The sequence below is a fragment of the Jaculus jaculus genome, chromosome 6 (genome assembly GCF_020740685.1).
Source record: "Jaculus jaculus isolate mJacJac1 chromosome 6, mJacJac1.mat.Y.cur, whole genome shotgun sequence".
Taxonomy (NCBI): domain Eukaryota; kingdom Metazoa; phylum Chordata; class Mammalia; order Rodentia; family Dipodidae; genus Jaculus; species Jaculus jaculus.
The window spans coordinates 161,303,691-161,317,054 of record NC_059107.1 but is presented as its reverse complement, the minus strand read 5'-3'; the positions used below and the strand labels follow the sequence as shown (position 1 = coordinate 161,317,054).

Sequence of the window (13,364 nt, the reverse complement as noted above, 5' to 3'; positions counted from 1 at the left end):
GGGGGGGTGGGGGGGGAACGCGTGGGGCCCCCTTGCTGGAGCAGTGCTGTATCTGGGACTGGGACCCTTTGTGTGGACAGGGCAGGGTGCTGTTAGTCCCCCGCCAGTCCCTTCGTGACGATGGCCCCCCGCCGCTGTGACCCGCTGGTGCCCGCAGCTTTCCGGTGAGGACCTACTGCGTGCGGCACGGCCCAGCGGCAGAGCTCGTTTTGCGGGGGGCTGACGGGAGCTGGGAGCCAGTTCTCACTGTCACTCCCCAGCTCTGCAAGTCAGGAATGCCTGCTTCAGAGACGAGAAACTGAGGCTGGGAGAGGGAGCAGGCTTACCTGAGAACATCCCTGCCTATCCCTGTAGCCCGAGGCACTGGATCCACAACGTCCTTCTGCCACCAGTCCAATCCCCAGGCTGACCCTGCTTCTGTCACAGGTGGTCCCGGACCCACCAAAACCACGCCCTTCATGCCTGCAAACTAGAGCTGACCAGAGACGTCTCCATTAGAACCCAAGAATCAAGGCAGCCCAGCCCAGCCGTGGCCTGGTCTGAGCTTGGCACCTGCCAGCGCTCATTTCTGGGTGACAGGCCATATCCACCCTCTTCTTTCTTTCTCTGTCTCTGTGTGTCTTTCTCTTTTTCTGTGTCTCTATCAGTCTATCTCTGCCTTTGTGTGTCTCTTCCTCCCTCCCTATCACATGTGTTCCTGTCTGTGCTTCTCTGCGCCTCTCTCTGTCTCTGTCTCATGCTCTCCTTTATGTCTCTCTCTGGCCCTGTCTCTCTTTCTCTCTGTCTCCGCTCTCCACCACTCCTAACACCCTTGTACTTCGCTCAAGCCATTGTCCCTGGCCTGGTGGCTTCCCTTCCTAACCTATTGCTGGGGCATCCTGGAACATAGCTCAGAGGGAGCCCACGAAGGGACTGGCAGTGGGCAGGGCTCCCAGAAGAGCAGAGCTGAAGCCAGGCAAGAGGCCAGGGTCTGGGGAGCACTGCTGCCCTGGGTCTTCTGCCTCAGGGTGCTCCCCACATGATGGAGCGTCTGGATCTCACTGTACCTGGAGGAAAGACCCATGTTGCCTCAAGTTACATAAGAGACCGGGGACTCAGAGAGGACAGTGGCCTATCTTGTTACACAGAAGAGGAGCTGGCTGTCCATCAATGATCATTACAGCCAAGGCCTCCCCAGGTTCTGCACACAGAACCCAGATGTAAGACACAAGAGATCTGGAGTGGGGGTCCGCCTGCCCACATTGTGTACAGAGCCCCTTGGAGCCCCCACTGTGGGAACCCCTCCCTCCCTCCCTCCAGCAATGGGGCAAGCCAGAGAGGTCCGGAGAGCCCAGGACACCCTGCACCTGGACACTCACCCAACAGGCCCGGCTCCCAGCCCAAAGCTCTTTGGCTCTAGGGAAGCAGCAAGACCTCCTGGCCCCTGGCAAAAGGCTGAGGCCAGTAGGCAGATGGCTTATGGGGTGTCTACAAAGCTGTGGCTGGGTGCTGGGCAGGGCCTTCTGTCTGACAAGAATACCTTGTGCCCCAGAGCTGGCAGCCTCCCGCTCCATGCTGTGTCCCCCGGGCTGGTCCCAGGGCCTGGCCTGGGTGTGCCAGCTTCCCTGGCTGCCAGACTGTGAGTAGAGCCACCCAGGACCCCCTCGTCGCCGACAGTGGTGAAACTCGCCTGTCTGCTTCTGCTCTTCATTTGTTGCCACCAGCACGTGGCTATGGCGGGCCAGTGGTTCCCAGCCTGAGCCCATGGGTGTCCCTGGGCATGGGGGGGGGGGGGCTTACCAGGACAGACTGTGAGTCCTGCTCAGAGCTCCGTGCTGCTGCTCAGTGGCCAGGAACCCTACATTCTAAGGCGCCCACCGGGAGCCCGGGCTGTGAGCTCCTCCGTGTCGTGGGAACAGCTGAGCCTCCTGTGTCTCCAGGAGTGTCACGCTGGGTGCCCTCGGCATGCCTATGGGAGATCTTCTTCTCCCCAAGGTCAGGGGTGGGCAGGGGCCTGCGCAGAGCAGCCTGCATCCCCTACCCATGTCCTCTGAAGACAGGCTCATCCTTTGGGGGCATAGCCACCCACCCAAGCCAACCTGGGCCTCAGCTCCCCCTGGAGAACTCGCCCCCACTGCCAGCTGGCCTGGCTGGGGCTCCCCGGTGGCGGCTGCCCGTGGCGCTGTGTGGGCTGCCATCTAATAACGCTTGGGCAGACAGCGCCTCGGCGAGCGGAGCGCCGCAGTCAGTGCCTTTGTGCCGGGGCGATGCACCCCGCCAACGGAGCCCCTTTTCAGCGATACAAATTAGATACAGCGATCCCTTTTATGAAGATACTAATTAAGCCAGAGACAGCGGCTCCAGGTTTTCTCATTGTTCCCATTCTGTCCTGTTTATCGCCATGGGCTCCATTCTCGTTGGCAACAGCCTTGGGGCTGCTGATAGGGCCCCCCCTCCCTCTGCGGCCGGGGAGGGGTCTGAGGGCAGTGCAGACAGCAGCGCAGTCCTGTTGCTGCGTTTGCGGGGTGACCTAGGCAGGACCTCGAGTCTAGGGCATCAGCTCATGGAATGTGGGGCATGGGGAGGGCCGGTGCTTTCCAAGCAGGAGGTCTGGGGTCTTGCACCCAAGTGACTCTGCTACCCAGGCCAGCCTGAGCTCATGTTTGGCCCAAGCCAGCCCATGCAGGAGCAAGCTGCGAGGGCTTGCAAGAGAGCCGTGGCAGGCCTGGGTTCGAGTCCTGCCGCATCACCGCTGACTAGCTCAGCCAAATCCCTTCAGGCCTGTGAACCTTGGGTTCTCCATCTTTAAAGTGACCTTGCTAGGGTGGCCATGTGGATTTAAGTGAGCGAGGAGTGCTGTCTTAGTTACTGTCCCCACTGCTGTGACAAGAGCAATGTGGAAAGAAGGGTTTATTTGGGCTCACAGTTCGAGGGGATACAGCCCCTCACAGTGGGGAGGCCATGGCCACCGGGGCATGAGGCCACCGGTCACACGGGTCACATCGCATCCACCGTCAGGAAGCCGAGCACGGTGCACGGGGCTGCTCGGTTCACGCTCTCTCCTTATTCAGCTCAGGAGCCTCGCCCACGGCCTGGGGCTGCCCGCAGCCTTCCTACCTCAGCTAACCCAATCTAGAAACTCCCTCACAGACGCACACGCCGGAGGCTTGTCTCCTGGGTGACTGGGGACCCTGCCCATCCTGGCACACAGTGGGAGCTCAGTCAGTGCTGGTGCGTGAGCCCGATCCTCAGAAAGCTCCAGGCTGGGGCCAGCTGGACCCCTGCTGCGGGCGGACAGCGGGCCCGGGAGGTTGCTGCGCAGATGAGGCTCCCCCTGCATCAGAAAGGCTTCCAGGGAGGGGAAGGGCCAGCAGGACCTTGGAACAGGCCACCGGTCCCTGCTCTTGGCACCTATGGGCTGCTGAGGGACCCTGGCGAGCCTGGTGACTCTGTTTTCCAGTCTTGTCCGCGCATTTCCGAGTCTGTGAGCCTTACACTGACCACAAAGGCCGCTACCACTTTGGCTTCCACTGTCCCCGGCTCTCGGACAACAAGACCTTCATTCTCTGCTGTCACCATAACAACACGGTGTTCAAATACTGCTGCAACGAGACGGAGTTCCAGGCAGTGATGCAAGCGAATCTCACCGCCAGCCCTGAGGGCTACATGCACAAGTGAGTACCCGCCCAGACCCGCCCCTGGGCAAGCTGCGTGACTATACCCACAGAGACTGGTCCTGGGCAAGGTATGCAGCCATGCCCCCAGGGGCCCATGCCCCTGGGCAAGCTGAGTAGCCATGCCCTTGGGCAAACTTTGGGCAGTACCTGTAAGAAGGTGGACCTGGAAGGAACACAGGTGGTATGGGGTCCTGACCCAGTCTTCTGTACTGAGAAATGGGTGCATGGTGCTCACCTCACTGGCCTGCTGCAGATTTTCATGAGGTCAAATCTGTGGAAGGCTTTGGGACGGAAGCCTGGGACTGGCCAGGCCCAGTTGCTTCATTCATCCAGTACTCATTTGATAATATCGGTGGGCCCTGTTGACCCCCAAGTTAGTCCTGCACAGTCCTCTGTTCTGAGACGATTAAGACAGACTGGCATGGGTTTGCTAAGAGGGAGGTGCTGGTGGGTAAGCAGTGGGGCACCAGGGATCAACGCAGTGTGCCTTCTTGTTAAGAATGAAGCTGGGCGTGAGAATGAAAATACTTAGTAGCAGAGACCAGTAAGTTAAAAAGGAGACATAAAGGGTAGACAAAGGAAGGGAGGAGGATACTTAATAGGTTGATATTGTATATATGTAATTACAATGATTGTAATGGGGAGGTAATATGATGGAGAATGGAATTTCAAATGGGAAAGTGTGGGGGTGGGGAGGGAGGGAATGACCATGGGATATATTTTATAATCATGGAAAATGTTAATAAAAATTAAAAAAAAAAAAAAAAGAATGAAGCTGGGGCTGGAGAGATGGCTTAGCGGTTAAGCGCTTGCCTGTGAAGCCTAAGGACCCTGGTTCGAGGCTCGGTTCCCCAGGTCCCATGTTAGCCAGATGCACAAGGGGGTGCACGCGTCTGGAGTTCGTTTGCAGAAGCTGGAAGCCCTGGCGTGCCCATTCTCTCTCTTTCCCTCTATCTTTCTCTCTGTGTCTGTCACTCTCAAATAAATTTTAAAAAAATTTAAAAAAATATATAAAAAAGAATGAAGCTGGCTGGCTCCAGCTGCAGGCTCATCTGTATTTGTTATGGGCTAGCTATTCATATAGCTTGGCCATTTTTCCATTTCATTTTATTTTTTGTCTTTTCCTTCTTTAGAAATGTTTATTTATTTATTTATTTGCAAGTGGAGAGAGAGATAGAAGAGAGACAGACAGAATGGGCATGCAAGGGCCTCCAGCCCACTGTCAAGGGACTCCAGATACATGTGCCACTTTGTGCATCTGACTTTATGTGGGTCTGGGGAATCAAACCTGGCTGGTTAGGCTTTGCAGGCAAGTTCCTTAACCGCTGAGCCATCTCTCCAGCCCATTTTCATTGTTGCTATCACAGGAACTCTACATGTGAAGGAAATACAATGTTGCAAATATTTTCTCAGTGCGCATTTGACATCGTGATGCTTTTTTCCATTGTGCTTGTGACATCCGTTCTCTCTCCTTTTGTGGCTTCTAGGTTTTGTATTTTGTTGAAAAAGGTTTTTCCTTCTAAGATTATGTAAAAACTCCCTCATGTTGGCTTTTACTTCTTTTGGGTTTCAAACTTTTCCCTTTCAATCTCTGGTGTATGATGAGATCAAATGTTATTCTGATTTTATCCCCCTTGGGAGCCAGTTACAGCAACACCTCTGAGTCGTCCATCTTCTGTCTGTCAGTGTGATGTGCAGGCTTGCCGGGTGCTAAGCTTGTGGGCCAGGATAGATGGTGACAGCTTCGTGGCTTGCTGTGCTACCACTGTGACTTCAGATAAGGATTAGTGTCTTGGCTTATCTGTCCTGCCTCTTTGTCATGTGAGTTCTAGAACCTGCTTGGGTAGCTCTCCGACACAAACAGACAGACCACTGCCACCAAACGCCCAGTTCGCATTTTCTTCTGAGGTTGTTGAATCTGAAGCTTATTCCAAGGAATGAATTGTCATGATGTTGAGTATTTCTACTCCGAAATGCATTGTTTTCATTGGTTCAAATCTTCCAGCCAGGTGCTCTACCACCATGCTCCATCCTAGCCTCTCAGAATTTCCTACTGTCATGTTCTAGAATTTTCTCCAGGTGGATGCTGGACACAGCTCTTTTACTTGTTTCTATTCTTTTTTTAAAAAAAATATTTATTTATTTGAGATAGAGAGAAAGAGGCAGAGAGAGAGAGAGAGAGAGAGAGAGAGAGAATGGGCACACTGGGGCTTCTAGCCACTGCAAGAACTCCAGACACATGCGCCACCTTGTGCATCTGGCTTATGTGGGTCCTGGGGAATCGAACCAGGGTCCTTTGGCTTTTGCAGGCAAATGCCATAACCACTAAGCCATTTCTCCAGCCCTGTTTCTACTTTTTGTATCATTATAAATACTCTTTCCTTCAACTCCTTATCTTGACTAAGTTTTATTTTTATACATCTGTTCATTTTTGGAGACATGGTTTGTAGTCCAGGCTGGCTTCCAACTATGTTGCAGAGGATGACCTTGAACTTCTGATCCTCTTGCCTCTATCTCCTGAGTGCTGGGATTACAGGCATATGCCACCACTCCTGGTCTTTGCACTGTTGGGATCAAACCCACGGCCTCATGCGTTTGAGGCAAGCGTTCTACCTGCTTTGATGATGAAATTAATGACATCTTCATGTGAAGTTTGTCCTCAGCCATCTCGTTGAAATTTCTTATTGTGTAACAATTTTTCAGTTGCTTCTCTTCATTTTCCAACTACATCATTGAGAAGCAGTTTATTTTGTCTCCCACTTCCTTTTCTGTGAGACAAGATCTCTCTGCGTAGCCCGGGACGGCCTGGAGCTCACAGTCCGCCTGCTGAGCTCTGAGATGGCGCGTGTGTACCGCATGCTAGGCTTACTTTTCAGGTTTCCTTGTTCTTGCCCAAGTACATTGTCTCACGTTTCTAAACGGTCAGTAGTTCTTCCTCTCGCCTTTAAGGGATGATCCAAATGTCTTCCTGAGACATGTGAAGCTGACTCTTGGGGTGGATGTGGTTCTTCATGATAGAAAAAGGGGGCATGAAGGGACTAGGGTTGAGTGGTGACTGCGGGCTTCATGGCAAGGCTTGGGGCAGTGGGTTGGGCTGCAAGCCTCCATCTCGACCTGTGCTGGGGCTTGAGGCTCTCCCAGCGCCCTCGGCTCACTCTGAGGAAGATGCCCCTTCCCTTTGGTTGGGCAGGAGATGCAGCTCTTGACTCTCATCCAAACCTCCCCTCCTCCTGCCTCGGCCAGCTCCTTCCCTATCCTTCCTCAAATGCACGGTGCTTCCCCTGAATATCCTGCCATCTGCTTAGGCCTTAGAATAATTCCGTGTGTGAAGTCGCTCAGCGAGCCCCGTCCATCACAGCAGGGCTGAAACCAAGCCTGGATTTGGTCTGAGCCTTTTCGTAAGACCAAAGGCTACTTCCCCGAGGGAGGAAGGTGGTGCCGGGACCGGGGTCGGGACTCTGGAGTGCCGCAGACACCAGTGAAAGCCAGGCAGAGGCTTTGCAGGCAGAGGCTTCCCTGAGGCCTGGCGCCCGAGGTCTGGGAGCCTCCCGCAGAAGCCCACAGGTTTCTATAATCTGCACACACAGGATTTCACACAGAGCAGGCGCAGGGGCGCGGCTGCCACTGCCGACTGCCAAGCCAGGGCCTTCCCCCAGAGGGAGTGGGGCTGGTGAGGACCAGAAGTTTAACGCGAGACTCTATTCCACACGGTCCAGACACTGCTGCGGCCACACTGCACATGAGCGCTGACTGTCCTTGTCTTGACACAGAGGCCACCAGACAGCCCATCCTTAGTCAGGCTTACACGAGAGGATAAGTCGGTACTGAGCCGTTGAGTCAGCTGTGGAGCCATGGCCAGCCCAGCGCTCTGTAAGTCCCATGATGGCCATGGAAGCTGACCTCAGTGGGAAGAGGCCCATTCAGGAGTTGCCTGAATAGCACCCCAGCACTGGGGCTGAGAGGTCACCTGTGCCTCTACCTGCCAAGAACATCCTTCCTGCTGCTGACACCGGTGTCCCTGACAGATGTGTGTGCAGAGTGGTCCCATTGTCCTTGAGCGTGCTCCACTTGCAGGTCTCCCCACAGCTTCCCATGACCTCCCCTCTCCCCACACGGGGACAGGGGCCCCCGGATGCCTGGCGAAGTGGGTGCATGCCGGCGGCCAGGCCTGGCACCTCACCACCCAGTCCTGCAGCCGGTGTCCCATGGAGGGAAAGTGTCAGCCAGACCCATCCACAGAGGCCGCTGTGCGGGTGACACGCAGAGCATTCTGGGAAGACTCCTGGCTGAGGAGGAGGAGGTGTGAGCGCTCCCAGGAGAGACAGTGTGGGGTGAGAGCTCCGGGGGGGCGGGACCTCCTGGCCGGACTGAGCCGGCATTGTCACCTGAGGGGTCTAAGTTGGCTTTGTGCAGCTGACAGTACCTGGGCCAAAGCCCATGAAGACCTAAGTGGTCTAGAGAAGCCATGATGTGGCCTGCTTGTGACCTGCGCCCCACTGAGGAGCCATGCGAACTCCTGCCCCATTGCCCAGGCTCAGGGACACTAAGGAGATGGCCTAGGTCCAGGGAGCTGCAGCAGGGCCCGACATCCAGTGGGGTTGGTGACAGAAGCATTGAGTCTTGAGGAGCCAAAGGTCTTTCTAACAGCCCAGAACCAGGGCCAAAAAGGTCGCTGGAATGGGCCGCTGCGTGGGGGCCCCGTGTTGGAGTCCACTTACGTCTGCCTCACCCTTTGAGGCCCTGGCCACACTACATTCATAGGCTACGTGGGAATGGAGTCTTTATTTGTCCTCACAGTCTCTCTGGAGGAAGAAGAGTCTGGCCCAGTTAGTGAAGTCTCCTGGCCCAAGCCACCCCAGCTGATGACAGCGAGAGTCAAAGCCAGAAGGCACGGGAGCCCTTGTTCTGTCGTCCCAGTCAAGCTCTGAAAGCTGAGATCTGGGTCTTGTTGTCTGGGGAAGCCATGGTATCTCTACCAAGAGGTCGAAGCCCCAGAATCCCAGGCAAATCCAGAGCCCTGGTGGCCCATCCCAGTGGCCCAGATCGGCCATGACGACGAGGGCCTTCCACAGTGCAGGCGGGGGCTGGTGACAGGGTGATGGGCGCCCACAGCAAGCTCCGCCACCTTATTTATTTGTGTTTCCTGGAGGAACTGAGCTGTTTGTTGTGGTTCAGGCCACCTGGCAGAAGAGGCAGGCAGCAGAGAGAAGGGAAACTGTTTCACCAAGCCCACTGCTACAGCCAGATGCCCACTTTCAGCCACGTGGGCAGCTGAGGGCCAGCTGGGCACCCTCTGTGCTTCCCAGCCTGCCTGTTAAACACCAGCACGGGGCTCAGGCTCGGCCTTGACAAGTCAGCAGAGGCTTCGGCCCAGGGCTGCAGGGCAGAGACTGATTCTCTCATGGGGCAGGGATGGAGCCCCAAGGAGGCGACTTGGAGCGCCTAGGCATCCTTACACCAAAGGGGCCGCCAGTGTGGGCGGAGATTCCAGGGACAAAGAGCAGACGCCCCTGGGAACCTTGCAGGCAGGCCCAGGCCGTCCCCTCACTGGAGGGCACGAGTCCTGCTTCTCCAGCAGCCACAGTGAAGCTGACGCGGCGTGGGGCCAAGGCCAGACCTGAGGTGCCCTGTTCCTTCCCACGCCCGCCCGGCCCCGTATCTGCCCCTCAGTGCTTTGCAGTGTGCCTTCGGCTCTGGACCCAGCCTGGAGTGGGCTCAGAAGTCAACCTGTCACTCATCCTGCCCACTGCACAGCCCTGCCAATGAGGCCTTCTAGAACCATCTCAGTGCTCCTCCCTGCCAGGGGAGGAACACAAATGGACACCTATAAGGACTCCCCTCCCCCCATGTTGAAGGGTCCTGACTCAGGCTCACACCTGCCATCCCCCTGCAGTGGTTACATATGAATAGGGAACCAAGCCTGGCTCACCAAGGCTGAGGCCCAGAGAAGGTGAACGCTGACCTGTCGCCACCTGGTGCGCAAGGCCCCGGCAGCATTTGGGCCAGTGGCCTCAGGTGTCTGAGGCCAGCTGTGCCGGCAGGACTCACATCCGGGGCCTTGAGATGCAAACACAGCTTGTGTCTCGCATGTCACATGCTCTCTAGGCAGTGTAGCTCCGCATAGGGAGCCTCTTCACCCCGGCTGATGACGCTGTCCCTGCTTCAGGGGCTGCGACCCCGGGGCCGATGGTGATGAGGTCACAGGAACCTGTCCCGTAGATCCTGCTCAGAATGGCCCTGGAACTTCTGCTTGGCTTACACCGGCTGATGGGGTCCCCAGCGCAGCTGAGAACGGTTTCTGCTGCTTTGTTCAGGGACTAGGTCTGCATGTGTCCTTGGGTCTAGTCAGCCCTGACATGCGCACTGCATGGCACACGCTTCTGACTGGCCAAGCCCATCAGCAGCAGGTCAGAGAGACACAGCACCTGAGCCCTGGTGGGACATCTTTCAGGCAGGGAAGTGAGCATCGGACAGCAGGTCAGTGGGCCCAAAGTCCAGGCCTGCCCCACCACTGGCTGACCTCAGTCGTCAGGCCTGCTGTGTGACCTTGGGCAAGGGACCGTGCCTCTATAGAGTATTGCATCTCTGTCATGTGTGTGTGTGTGTCTTGCCTGTGTTTTAAATGTATTATTTATTTATTTGAGAGGGAGAGATAGAGAGAGAATGAGAATGGGCACGTCACGGCCTCCAGCCACTGCAGACAAACTCCAGACACGTGTGCCCCCTTGAGCATCTGGCTTACATGGGTCCTGGAGAGTTGAACCAGGATCCTCTGGCTTTGCAGGCAGACCCCTTAACCGCTAAGCCATCACTCCAGATGTCTGTGTGTTTTAAAACAGGGTCTTATTCTGTAGCCCAGGCTGCCCTTGAACTTGAGATCCTCCTGTACCAGCCTTCCAGTGTTGGGATGATAGGCATATGCTACCACGCCTAGCTCTCACGTGCTTATTGACAGGAGAACTAGCCCTCTCTGGTCTCATCTCTTCATTCTCTCTCCCTCTCTCCCTCTCTCTCTCTCTCTCTCTCTCTCTCGTTCTCTTTCTCATGTAGCCTAGGCTGTCCTCAAATTCTCTATGCAGCCAAGGATGACCTTGAACTCCTGAGCCTCCCGCCTTCACCTCCGGAGTGCTGACCGGTGAGCCGTGCGCCACCACGCTCAGGTGATGCAGTGCTGGGTCCAAACCCAGGGTCCGTGCATCCTAGGCAAGCACTCCAGACACTGAGCTAGTCCCCGCCCCTGCAGCGCCCCATCTCTTCCTTGGGTCAGTGTGTGAAGCCTCGCAGTTCTACCCCAAAGTAGGACATAGACTTATCTCATTTCACAGAGGATAAAAATGAGACTCACCCCCCACCCCTCCCCAAGACTACAGAGAGAATTCTGCAGAGCTGGGGTTTGGATCCATGTGGTCCTGATCTCCTCAGCCAACATCTGTGCCACCAGAGTTCTGGCCTTGCCACCCTGCCAGCGGCCACGCCTGCAGTGGGCTCCGCGCTCCCGTTTCCTAGACGCGCGCCAGCGTGCCTGGACAAGGCTGCTGCACTTGGGGTCGTGCTGTGCCCTTCGCAGTGACCTGGGCAGGGCTGCAGGGCGAGGACTCTCATTCAGGGCCTGGCAGCACCACACTGGAGCTGGCATAGCTGCTGTGCCCGGGGACACCTGCACCGTGCCTCCTCCCGCAAGAAGGTTCTGTCACCACTTGGGAAGCACTGGGGTCGCTGACTCACACACAGCCGAGCTCGGCCCCGGCCGTCTGCCCAGCGTGGACCTGCCATGGCCACATGAGTTTACCTTCTCCCTTCGCGACACTCGTGTGGCTGGGCCTCCGCATCTGGATGGAATTAATTCCCAGATCCCAGATTTTAAATGGCAGTTTATAAATTTAGACCTGAATCCTCGCTGTGTGGCCTGGGGGCAAGTGAGCTGTTGCCCAGTGGCCTGTGGTCCTGGCACCCCACCTGCCCCTCCCAGGTCAACTCCTTTGCAGGAAAGGGGGGAACGCAAGTGGTGCCCTCTGCAGCAGCAGGATTGAGCAGGCAGGTGACAGTGCTGTCCCAGGCCAATTCCAGTGAGCTGACTGCAGAGGCCACGGCCCAGCAGTGCCCGAGAACACAGGACAGTGACTCTCTGCTGGGCAGGGGGCTCAGAGGCAGGAGATGGGACCTGGTCTTCTGCCCCAGGGACAAGCAGAGCCAAGGAGAGTGGGAAAGCCACGCACAGGTGGGGAGAAGCACTTTGGCGCCAACCTTCAACCTGACCTTGGGATTCCCTAGGATGTAGCACACCCCGAGGTCCCACCCCAGCACTGGCGCTTAGCTGCTGTGCAAGTGACTCTGCTTGTCTCAGCCTCTTTGCTTCATCTTTAAAGTGGGGTCATGGCTCTGAGAACAGGGCTTGTGGCAAACAGGGCTCTGACATACCCCGCATTGGTGTGTCAGGCGGCTTGTGTCTCTCTGTTCACTCATGATGACATTGGCGTGACTGAGTACCCTGTCTGCCACATTGTCTTCGTTTGTCCCAAGCTCGCTGCATGACAGAGGAACGTTATCACTAGCTATGCCCGGGGCTGGGCGCACAGGACCAGTTGGGCCCCGCACTGCCCCCACGGAGTCCCCCGTCTCAAGGGAGAGATCGCCCTTCAAGTCATCACAGGCTACCAGGGATTCTAGGAAGCCAGCAGCTGTGGGAACCCAGGGCAGGGTGGGGCTCATGGGAGCTCCAGGAGGCTTTCTGGTGGCTCAGCTGGGACCTAGCGCCAGGGCTCTGGCAGAGGTACGGCATGGACAAAGCGAGGGCCAAGAGTGCCACGCTGGAGCAGACTGCCCAGGGCTGAGTGTCCTCCAGTGCCACGGCTGGAGCAGACTGCCCAGGGCTGAGTGTCCTCCAGTGCCACGCTGGAGCAGACTGCCCAGGGCTGAGTGTCCTCCAGTGCCACAGCTGGAGCAGACTGCCCAGGGCTGAGTGTCCTCCAGTGCCACGGCTGGAGCAGACTGCCCAGGGCTGAGTGTCCTCCAGTGCCACGCTGGAGCAGACTGCCCAGGGCTGAGTGTAGTCCCGGGCGCTTCATAGTCAAGTCCTGAGGCTGAACTTCAGGAGGTCCTTAGAGAAGTCCTGGCTTCCACTTTCCTCCTGGGCTGAGCGAAGATCTTGACGCACCCAGAGCAGTGAAGGAACACAGTTTCCGCTGCTGCTTCCCTGAGTTCATTCCTGGGTCGTGGTGGCTCCAGGCAGGCCTGCCTGAGGCCATCACCCCTGCTGGCCTGGGGTGCCTTCAGGCTGAGGAATCTGCACTGAGAGGCCCTGCTCCGCCCTCCACCTCCCTAGGCACCCCACTGGGCTGCTGCCATGGGAACAGCCTGGCTTTCACAGGGTGGAGGCTGTAAGAGAGAGGATTCTGGGGAGAACTGGGTGCTCGGCACCTGGATCCTAGCCCACCACGTCTCTACCCTGAGACTCCTTCCCTGGCACGCTGAGCCCAGCTGCAATTGAGAGTCCATAAACTTCCAGGCAAAGCTGGTGCCCCAGTATACAACAGGCTCAGGGCCTGGCTGCCACTCGCTCACACTCAAACCCATCAGACTGTCCCAGCTTCATGGCGGTGGTGGCCGACTAGAAGAGGGAGCCAGGACCACAGGCGCTAGACACTGTTGGGTGCTGGGGCTGCCGGAGCCCATTGCTCAGGGTATAGTGGGTCCTCCCCATCCAGGGAG

General features: G+C 56.9%; 1 protein-coding gene across 3 annotated transcripts in view; it reads left to right on the top strand.

The window, feature by feature from the left end:
- The window catches only part of Shisal1 (shisa like 1), a 62,849-nt gene that overhangs the window by 25,466 nt on the left and 24,019 nt on the right, over nucleotides 1–13,364 (top strand). For all 3 annotated transcript variants that reach the window (XM_045152934.1, XM_045152935.1, XM_045152936.1), the window contains exon 3: nucleotides 3,440–3,653. In XM_045152934.1, coding sequence (XP_045008869.1) covers nucleotides 3,440–3,653 — 214 coding nt within the window. The remainder of the gene's footprint in view (nucleotides 1–3,439; nucleotides 3,654–13,364) is intronic.